Source organism: Rhipicephalus sanguineus, chromosome 8, assembly GCF_013339695.2.
Source record: "Rhipicephalus sanguineus isolate Rsan-2018 chromosome 8, BIME_Rsan_1.4, whole genome shotgun sequence".
NCBI classification, from domain to species: Eukaryota; Metazoa; Arthropoda; class Arachnida; order Ixodida; family Ixodidae; genus Rhipicephalus; species Rhipicephalus sanguineus.
In genome coordinates, this window is record NC_051183.1 from 1864440 (window position 1) to 1875476 (window position 11037).

The following is an 11037-nucleotide window of genomic DNA, read 5'->3' on the forward strand; positions in this document are numbered from 1 at the left end:
AAACTCGCAGGGTACGTGCGATTATGTATTGTTACTCTTGCTGTGCAGACTCCAGACGGCGTTATTAGATGGCCTCCAGCGGTATGGATTTTGGGGCCTTCCCAAGCAGTCTTAACTTTCTTCAACTTCGTGCGAAAGGCCCACTGATGACGCAATAGTCGGCTCCAGTGTCGACGAGAGCGGTGACGTTGTGGCCGTCAATGAGAACGTCGAGGTCGCTAGTTCGTCATCTTGCGTTGCGGTTGGGTCGCGGCGTCGGGTCACGGCTGCGTCGGTTTGTTCCGCTGCTTCGACGTGGCATCGTCAGGTCTTCCCCAGGCCGTGAAGTTTCGACGTCAGGGCTTCGTTCAGCTTGCGGCGTGTTCTTTAGATTTCGTTGCGGCGTTGTCGTCGGGAGGATCTTCGGTAGTTCGTCGTACAGCAACCGCACCTCCATTGGTTGCTGCCCTTAGTTTCCCGGATACGAGCTAGGCGACCGGCCCTGATTTGGGCCAGTGTACTGCCGGCGGTGCGGTGACATGTAGCGGCCCGGCGAAGGCGAGCGGGAAGGTCGTCGTTCTTGCCACTGTGTTCCAGTGAGGTAGTCATCGATGTCGCGAGGCCGTTCGCCTGGCTGTGGGCACGGCACGTTGACGGCGAATCCTCGAAGCCCCATCTGTCGGTACTGACAACGGCGGTACGTGTGGCCGGCCTCCCTGCAGTGGTAGCAAAGCGGGCGGTTGTCAGGGGCGCGCCAAACGTCGGTCTTCCTTGGCGTGTATCGCTGGCCGGCTGGTGAGCGGTATGACGTCGGTGGCGGCGGCGGTGATGCCTGGTGGCGGGACTGCTGGGGCGGCGCAGCGTCTTGACGTGGGCGAGGAGGGGGGGGGCGTTGCGTCGGGCTGCAGCAGCATAGCTCACTGCTTGCAGCTGTGGCTGCGCTGACTCGGGGGTGCCCAGAGACTGCTGGATTTCCTCTCGGACGATGTCGGCGATCGAGGCAGCTTCAGGCTGTGGTAAGGGTAACAGCTTGCGCAGTTCTTCCCGCATGATCGCTCGGATCGTTTCACGCAGGTCGTCGGAGCCGACTGCATGAACAGCTGGGCTGTCTTGAATCAGATCGGCGATTGTACTGGCGGTTGCGCATTTCCAGCGTCTTCTCAATCGTCGTCGCCTCTGAGATGAATTCTTGGACTGTCGAGGGTGGGTTCCGCATCAGCCCAGTGAAGAGCTCTTGCTTTACCCCTCGCATGAGCAACCTGACTTTCTTGTCCTCAGGCATGGCAGGGTCAGCGTGGCGGAGCAGTCTGGCCACTTCTTCTCCAAAGATGGCAACGCTTTCATTTGGAAGTTGTACCCGCGTCTCTAGCAAGGCTGCGGCCCTTTCTTTTCTGACGACGCTTGCAAACGTCTGCAGAAAAGCGCTGCGAAAGGCATCCCAAGTTCGAAGAGTGGACTCCCGATTCTCGAACCAGGTCCTTGCTGCGTCTTCAAGGTAAAAGTAAACGTGGCGCAGCTTGTCCTCGGAGTCCCAGTTGTTGGACACTGAGACCTTTTCGAAGTTCTCGAGCCAGGTTTCCGGGTCTTCGAATGACGACCCGCGGAAAGTTGGCGGCTCCTTGGGCTGCCGGAGAAGTATCGGCGCAGGCTGCACGGGGTCAGTCATCGTCGCTGCGGTCGGTGTTGGGACCTGGGGCTGTCTGGTGTTTTCTGGAAGGAGCCCGTACTATGGCTGCAGTCCCTTCTGCCCGCGGCTTGTTCGACGATCCGGGTTTTGTTTGCCGTTGTCCTCCTCGCGGCTTGGGCTTGGGTCAGCGCTTCGCGGGGCCGTCCGGATCATGGAAGAAGCAGCACCTCCACCATATGTCAAGTGGCCGTGACGTCGACGAGCACAGCAGTCGGTGTTTGCAGGATGAAACTGTTTATTTGGCCGAAGTTGTTGCCAGAAAATGAGAACTAGAACTACAGCAATACACGCTGTACAATGATAGCGGCGAACAGGGCGTCGTCCATCTATAAACTGACAAGCGGTGAAGCGCGTCGGCATTTAAACATGTGCCGTCGAATATTCCAGCGTTATCGCTGGCTGTCGTGCACATTCTAGAATAAGCTCGAGTGTGCGCGTCTTGCGCGCAGTCTTAACAAAACGATCCACAATGATCGCGAAGGTTCTCGAACAACGAGGCGCGGTTCGCGCTGAGCGTTGCTGACAGTCTTTGTGGCCGAAAACCGAATACAGCAAAAGTGATAAAGAAACGCACGTGGCAATATAGGTAGTACAGTCTAACCCACTTATAACGATCCTACGTATAACGATCTATCATGTTATAACGACCATATTTGGGTGCACTTACGATTTTCCAATGCTAACCATTGAAGCTGCGTCCACATATAGCGAACATTTTTCAAAGACTCCTACTTTTACAACGAACACTTCAGACACGGTCGCGGTAAAAGTATGGCGCATACGAAGCGAAAAAAAGTTAAAACAGGTCTTCTAAAGCATTGGAGGGGTGCGTGCTCTCGCGTGCCCCGCTCCAGTTTACTCGCGACTAGGATATCCCTGATCGGCGAGCACCGCACGCAGATTTCGGACGCTACGAGCGAGGTTGCTCACTTTCCAGCCTTTTTCTTCAGTGGCAGAATGGCAGTGAGGCAAACAAAAGGAGGCAGCAGGAAGCCTAGTGGTCAGATTTCGCACGGTGACCTTTCCTGACGTCGTTCTCCGCAGCTACGACCGCTTACGATGAACCAAACAATGCTTTGGAACGCAAGAAGGCATAAATGCAAGAAGTGATAACCGCGATAACTTTCCATCGCATAAAGGTTCATTGCGTCCCTAAATTCATCCACGCCACAATGTGCCGCAAGACGTCGTCCCTCTATCGGTAACTGCAGAGACCGGTCGATCGGTGATAACGACTTCCGCGCGGTTGCAGGCGATGCCTTCGCAGATGAGCACCAGAAAAGAGCGAAGGCGAGGTGGTGGCCGTTGATGAACGTGCAGTTATGACTCGTAGCCGACAACCTTATATCTAGGGGTGTGCGAATATTCGAAAGTTTAGAATATTCGTCGAATATTACATTCGAAATATTCGTATTCGATTCGAAAATCGTGTATTCGAAAAGTTTCGAATAATCGATAACTTCGAATATTCGAAAAATTCGAATATGCGATTCGATTATCGTGCATAAAATAACTCGTCTTCCACATTTCTGCTGCGTTCGTATAGCTAAAAACGTTGCCGAGAGGAGCGATACACATCGTAAGTACACGGAGGCACGATATCTGCCTGCGACGAGCACCCCAACACGTATGATTTATTGCTGGTGCATCTCCAACGTGCAGCGCTGCTGGCGATCATGTAACCGTACATTTTCAATATTGTGCGGCCGTAACGTGCCGCACTACCACTCGTTCACTATGTGGGACCACTTCTGAAGAAAGACAGTGACCCATGTGACTGGTGGCGGACTGTAGGCACCTTCAGATACCCCAGTCTGGCAAAGCTTTGCCCATGTACCTCCCTATACCAGCCACTTCTGTTCCAAGCGAGCGTGCCCTTTCAGTGGCAGGGGGGGGGGGGTTGTCTCTGTTAGAAGGGAGCGCCTGCTGCCTGATCATGTGGAGCAACTCATATGTCTTCATGATAGCATCTAGTCATTACTTTCATTGTGCCGTGATATTTGCTTGCGTTGTGATGTGCATTGTGCTAGTCTGGACATTGTGTTCTGGAGATAGCAGTGTATGTTTTGTTGCCAGTCAGGCTGTTAATGTTTTTTTTTTCAAATAGCTACATGTAAAATAAAATATTGTTACTGTGGAGGCATTTTTCCTTTGATATTCGATTCGATATTCAAAGGTGGATATTCGTATTTGATCCGTATTCGAAAAATTTGATATTCGCACACCCCTACTTATATCACAGTCATCTGTAGATATCTGCTCGGCTGCACGTGTCGCGTACGGCGTACACTGTGCGGATTGACGGCGGTACGAGCGCACCATGCTGCCGTTCGCAGGTTCGCCGCCAACGCGTCGTGCGAGACCGCTTTAAAGTGCGCGTCGCTTTGTAGAAATGAAAGTAGCTCGCTGTTGTTGCGCGGCGCGGGCACTGAAAAACGTCGATGCACTGACAGCGAGCGTATACTGCGTGTTTGACTAGGTGACAACTCAAGTGCGCCGCGCATTGTCGTGCAGGGCCACGAGAGCATCGCGGAGACGGAGAGTGCGCGTTGCTTGCAAAATGCTTCTTTTCACCGCGTTGAACGAATAGGCTACTCGCCGTACCAGTGCACGGTCCGGAGTGAAGCAGGCATGAAGAACGTACAAACGCGCGCATAAGGCATACAGCAAGCGGCCCGGCATATGTGACTCCGCGAGCCGAGTAGGCGACGCGCTGCACGCAACTAGCCAGGGATGATCGGCTCCACGTAACAGTACCGCGCTTCGGTGAAACGGTGTCAGTTCATTGCAAAGGCGGGTGATTAACTCGTTAGCACGTAGCGGGCGTTGCTTCACGACGCGAAAAGGCTTAGCTTGTCACCGGAGGGGTTGTTATAACACTTTAATAAAAGTGCACAGAAAAAAAAAACGGCTTGGTCGCTGAGTGCACGTTTTTAAAGGCAAGTCCATATACAACGAACTACTGATATAGCGACCACTTTTCGCGACACTTTCGAATTCGTTATAAGCGGGTTCGACTGTATACGCCTACAAACAGTAAGCGATTCAAGGCGAAGTGCTTGTACTCCTCCAAACCCTCTGAATAACTTGCTTCAGGCAAAACTGCAGCTGCTTTTTATTGTTATTATTAGTATTGTTCCTTGGTGTAGTTGCAAAGCAAGGACCTTCATATGACTAGGTGTCAGTGGAGTTGTGGGTCGTACACCCCTCGAATGACACGCTTCTTAACGAGGGTCTACTTTATCTTGCAGCTGTGCGATGTGATCTCTCGGTGGGAACAAGCCCTACGGGAGCGCCACCTGGGGAAAGTTGAGAACACGCGAGTCATCTGCCTCACCTTCAAGAACAGGTAATTGACTGTCCATGTAGCCTGACTGGTCGTGATCAGCTAACGTTCTGAGTTTTCGTCGCAACTAGTTGGGCAGGCAGTTCGATGAGTTCGAACTGAGTAAATGTTGGTCATGAGCACACTGACATACGGATAGCTATCATTCGCTGAACCACGTATTTGCGTTTGCATTTCACTCCCATCCACTCTATGCTTCCGCTGCGCTGAAAGATTAGCTTGTGCAATGCAGTGTGCCCCGTCTTATCATTAGTGTGAAGATGCATATTAAAGGGACACTTAAGTGAAACATTAAATCGTATAGACAGGTACGTTATTCTTTCAGAACTCTATTATCATTAATTTTGCCATCATAGGTTGATTACGAGAACAGAAGACGAAGTTCAAAGCTTCATTTTTGAATTTCCCGGCAAAACTTAGATGCGTGAAGAATGCCATGATGTCACGAATTTCAAAGTCTTCTTGTGTATTTTGGCCACATTGGTTCAATGAAATTTTCTTATACATGGTATGTTACTTCTTTGGGTCCCTTAGAACACAATGTAAGCAATTTTTACTGCTAGACCATTACGTAGGCGCCAGAAGATGCCGTTGAAATCTATGATGTCATGGCAAGCTGGTGTGGGGATTTAAAGGCGGCATCGCCTCCTGTATTTTATTTTTGCGCATTTTCTCGCTTACCAAACATCTTCACGCGTTAATAGTGGTGCTTTCGGTATTGTGAAATTTTAATTTACTAATACGAGAAAAATCGACTTTCTCCTAATGTCCCTTTAACGCTAACGTAAACATTTTACACTGTACTAAAACTCTCTAAACTCACCTCGCGAGAGGCCAGAGTAAGGCAGAAGCTTTACGTGACACGACCGCATACCGATGCATTGCAGCAGCTGTCGCTGTGGAAGTCACGTCATCGAGAAAGTCCGTAAAGTGGCTACCGCTGATGGCATCGTTCGTAGAGTGCAGTAAAGCCGTAAACTCATTGGCCAGGCTTTGCGGAAGAGGCGAGAGTGATGGTCATCGCACTTCCTCTGTGCAGGTTGTTCCTGCGTCAGCACCAGAAGGCAGAGACGGAACGGGAGCGGCTGCTCACCTGCTATGCTCTGCACGGGGAGCTCATGCAGGGGCGCTTCCCCCTCACGCACGAGATGGCTCTCGAGATGGCCGCCCTCATGGCACAGGTTGGCTCCTACTTCTACCCATCCTTAATTGTTCTTTCATTTATTCATTCATTCATTCTCACATTTAATGCTGAAGTTTGAGCATTTGAATGTCACCGTGAAATCATGGATTTCAAAGTATTTTTTCGTATTTTGGCCTCATTGGCTTCACGAAACTTCCTGAAACTTTCTATGCTTTATGTCTCCAGTTCCATTAGTACACAATGGCATTCTTTTTTTTCTTTTTGTCAGTTGTGTAGGGCCAAGATTACATTAAAACCTATGATGTCGCTGCAAGAAATAAGCCAGCGTGGCTGCGTGCATTTGCTTTTTGCACATTTTCTCGCTTGCCAAGCGTATTCTCTCAGAAAGAGTGGCGCTTTTGGCATTGTAAAAGGGCGGTTTAACAGTACAAGAAAAATCGTTTTTCTATTTAGTGTTTCTTTAATTATTTTGGACTGTCAGTGCCGAAGTACTAGATAAACACAGACCATAACTGAACGTACATTTCTGTTGACTACAGTGAAATCTCATTGATACGATCCCACCTAATACGTTTTCCAGCATAATAGGCTTTTTTTTCCCGGCTGACGCCCCATACACGTGATGCATTTTTGTATGGCTAATACGATCTTATTTCCATGTGGTCTTCGATAATGCGATTTCGAAAACATCCGAAAACATCACATGGTTTAAATTTTTGCGTCAAGAGGCACTACACTCATGCACTGTGGGCCCAATGAGGCGTCCCAGCGCTTGTAGTAGTGTGGCAGCTTCTGGGATCAATGTTCGCAGTTTCAGATTGGATTGGATTGCCTCACCCTTTGAAACGCTCAATAACTACTGACTATGCGCTCGAAGCTTTAGACGCATTTTGTAGCCTTGTCACAGGTGAGGAGTTCAGTCCCAAAAGAGCTTCCTGCGGGCTATCGAAAAAGAAAAAGTTCAGCGCAAAGTGACAGACTATTTCAAAGTTCTCTAATGGATGGATGGATGGAAAGTCCTTTATTGAAAAAGAGGGAGGCACATGGCCTCTGTGGGGATAAGCGGGACTTTCAAACTATACTAATATTTCACAGTTTCATAGGGTTTGCACTTATTCAAGTCACAATCACATGTACTGAGGCGGTGTGTGGTCAGTACTGTGGTCTGTCGGACCCCCTAAACCACTCTGATCAGGCCGCTCTGACTTCCATATTGCGCGAATACTAACTGCGTGTCCGGGTCCGTAAGCAGCGCTTCCCGATAAACTGATACAATTTTCACGGGCATTAAACATAAAAACGTGTTATCTGATAATCACATTATCCACAACAGGGCCAAAAATATCACAAACAGTACATACTTGGTACAGAACTTGCTATTATTAGAGAACTTTTACTGTGGCATTTGAAAAAGTTCTCTAATAATAGCAAGTTCTGTGCCAAGTATGTACTGTTTGTGATATTTTTGGCCCTGTTGTGGATAATGTGATTATCAGATAACACGTTTTTATTTTTAATGCCCGTGAAAATTTTATCAACGAGACTCCACTGTACAGACGTCTGGCCCAAAGCTCCACAGTGTGGCCTGAAGCGGCTTTATTGATGCCAGCACTGTGTAGCTTTGGCTTCTGTTGCCCAGATGTTACCAATACATGCCGACATACTATCCAAGCATATCGAGGTATTATCTTGGCAACAGCATCCGCCACTTTGCCCATGCCATGCCAGTTCATGCCATGCCGCGAAGCGTTCGTGTTAAGCTGGCTGACGGCTGTAAACTGTGTGCCAGCTTCGTTTTAGTGTTTGTGCTTGCACGGCTGTGCAGATCGAGTACGGTGACCACTCGGGTGAGCGGGCACGGTCCAGACCCCAGCTGCTGCAGCAGGCCCTGGAACGTTTCCTGCCCCAGCAGTTCCTTCTGCCAGACAACAAGTGGGTACATGATCCTGTAATTAATATGCATATGTGCAAGATATGGAGGACTACATTTGGCCTCATTCCTTAACCCTTTGACACACTATATACACAATTGTGTGCACCGCTTGTTTCTGCAGTTTTTAACGACTAGGGGCTAAGAAGGAGCACGATACATTGAACTTTGGATGAATTGAACCTCCTGCATAATAAATTTGTCTTCATTTAACTTCATTTTGCAGTGTACTGTTGCATACAATTACTTTGCTGAATGAACTACCGCATTCAACGAGTCGTTCGACGTGCCGCTTCCTGCGATCCACGTCAAAAGTATAATTTTTCTTTGTTCAACATGGACGTAACAGACAACGACTTGGCACTATATTTCTAGCCTGAGATGTCATTCTATTTATGCGAAAACAGAGCATGAATGTCTTCAGAATAAGTAGATATTTAATTACAAAGTAATTAGGAGTTATTGCTATAACAAACATAAATGAACGTATTACGACATTATTTTTGTTGCAATATAATATCGAGTGCCCTGAAATAACATTGTATCGATTTGATGCATTTACAGGCAGTTCTTCATAGGTGGCGTTTGAAAGGGTTAAAGGGCCTCTTGCCAGATTTCGGCATTGCAGACAGACAAGCTGAATGCGTAGATCGCTCAGGGACAGTAGTGTCTGTCAAACGTGAAACGTCTAATTCGCATGAAAGTGATTTAAATTTAAAACGGGGGGTGGTGCAATCTTTCTTTCAATTTGGATTCCTGTGCATTGTTAGATCTGTGTTGTGTTTTGGGTATCTGCCACTCCTGAATTTGTCAGTGGTGTGTAATACAGTGCGTGAGGGGAACGCCCAGTTTAACGACCCTGTTCTCGTTTGGCCACTGCAGGAGTCAGCAGGAGAGCCTCGGGGAGAGGTGGGCCGCCCTCCGGGGCAGGCCCGCGCAGGACTGTGTGCGCATCTACCTCAACTGTGTCCGCAAGTGGCCTCTGTGCGGCGCAAGGCTCTTTGCAGCTAAGGTTTGTGCCTCGTCAGCTACGGCTAATGCGTGCTACGTGCCCCGACTGCTTTAAAGGGGTCCTGCTACACCTTTTCAGCATAGTTGAGGCTCCTGAGGACACGCGAGCCAAACATTGTAGTGCAGCACGCGGCCTGGAATTAACCATGAATTCCTAAAGTCAGCTAGAAATCCTTCCCTCTTTTCTTGACAAATGATGGCATAATCCCAAATAGCCGTGCCATAAATCCGAATTCGAAAGCCATTGGCTTATCTGAGCATCGTGAGCTGCATAGTTACTGCGACCGCCACAAGATGCCGCCACGTGCCCGCGTGCGCGTGATCACACTGAAAGTAAGCCGCGCATTCGAAGAAACAAAAGACAAGAAAGTGCTCAAGGTCATGACGCGCGCTGGCGAATGGAGGCATCTTCTTGCCCCCTTGCCATCCCCTGCTGCCCCCCATGTGTAGCTTTCACTGCGCTCGTTGAAACGAAAGGAGAGAGAAAGCGCTTGAAGTGTGTGACAAATCCCTGTAACTCCGCTCGTGCTTGACAGATTCTCAAAATTCTTGCAGCACTTGATTTGGGAGGCAATAAGCTCTTTTTAATGAAGCCATTAGATCATTACTTGGAAAAGTATTGCAGGGCCCCTTTAACGTGTACCCTCACATTGTCAACATCAGACACACATCCTCCACATCAAAATTTGGCTCCCATGGCCGGCAATAAATCGCGCGGCTTCGTGCTCAGCATCCAGAGTGATATTGCTCAACCGTCTCACTTTCCGAGCATTCGTTTCCTCTCTTGCAGTGATAAACGATAGGCTACTCTTTCGTCGGCAAATGTCGAGAGCCGAGGGCAGGAGCACCCCACAAGTCATGGTATAGCAGGCAAATGTTTGGAAAGAGAGATGGTTGTGTGATCTTTCCCCTGAACACCATAGCCTCTGAGCCACAGTAACGGGTTGCAAGACCTCCAACTGATATTCATGTGTATGCTCATAACAGATAAATTGAACCTTGATGTGACAAACATGAATAGATGTATAACATATTATTTTCAATAACAAAGTACAGTCAAACCTCGTAAAAACAGTCACATCTGACAAAAATGGCCTTGTTACATCCGAAAATTCATTATCAAAGTATATTCGCAACTCTCTATCAATGGCAGGATTATTCTTCATTTACTTCGTTACAGCCAATAATATTTTATACCTGTATTCGTCACATCAAGGTTTTACTCTAAATAAAGAATCTCGCTGGTCTTACACTTTGACAGATGTACATTTATAATGAATATCATATATGATGAAGCTATTTGTGTGTCAAATGTGGCCTTGGTAAATTGAGGTTTAGCTCTACTATTGCATATAACAAAGTCAGTTTTATGTTAGGTGCCACTTTGTCATAATAAGGTTTCAACTGCATTTGTGGCATTGTTGCAGATGAAGAGCAAAGAGCAGCAGAGCCTGTGGCTGGCTGTGTCTGAGGACGGCATCAGCTTGCTGGATTGTGCCACACTGGTGAGTGACTGCACTATCTTTGTCGTATTATTGTTACTATTACTAATATTATTACTATTTTAATGGCAGTAAGTGTTCGAGCTCTTTCGGCCTCCGACACATTGGTCTGTGTTTTCACAACATATACTACCTGAACTCATTCACGAACCAAGTAAATCTTCTATGCAGAAAAAAAATATACCAGCAGTGGTAACCTCCACATTACGAGTTAAGGGTCTTCAAACAAAACATAGAAATAGAACTTAATTGGTCGCCGTTTTCTATGATGGCTGTGCGCAGCGCTTCGAACCAGAAAAAGATATTGCATGCAACTAATGAAAATTTCTCAGCGCGCTTTTCCATGTACATGGCAAAAGTCACTTTCCGCACTTTCTTGCTTCACTTATCGAATAGCACATGCTCAGTGCCCTGCACTCTGTGTCAAACAGTCAATTT

General features: G+C 48.0%; 1 protein-coding gene across 1 annotated transcript in view; it reads left to right on the forward strand.

Moving 5' to 3' along the window:
• The window catches only part of LOC119401217 (uncharacterized protein CG43867), a 101419-nt gene that overhangs the window by 70760 nt on the left and 19622 nt on the right, over window positions 1-11037 (forward strand). Inside the window, exons 22-26 of the mRNA XM_037667899.2 lie at window positions 4918-5015; window positions 6052-6193; window positions 7982-8088; window positions 8969-9098; window positions 10525-10602. Of these exons, the coding sequence (XP_037523827.1) occupies window positions 4918-5015; window positions 6052-6193; window positions 7982-8088; window positions 8969-9098; window positions 10525-10602 (555 nt within the window). The remainder of the gene's footprint in view (window positions 1-4917; window positions 5016-6051; window positions 6194-7981; window positions 8089-8968; window positions 9099-10524; window positions 10603-11037) is intronic.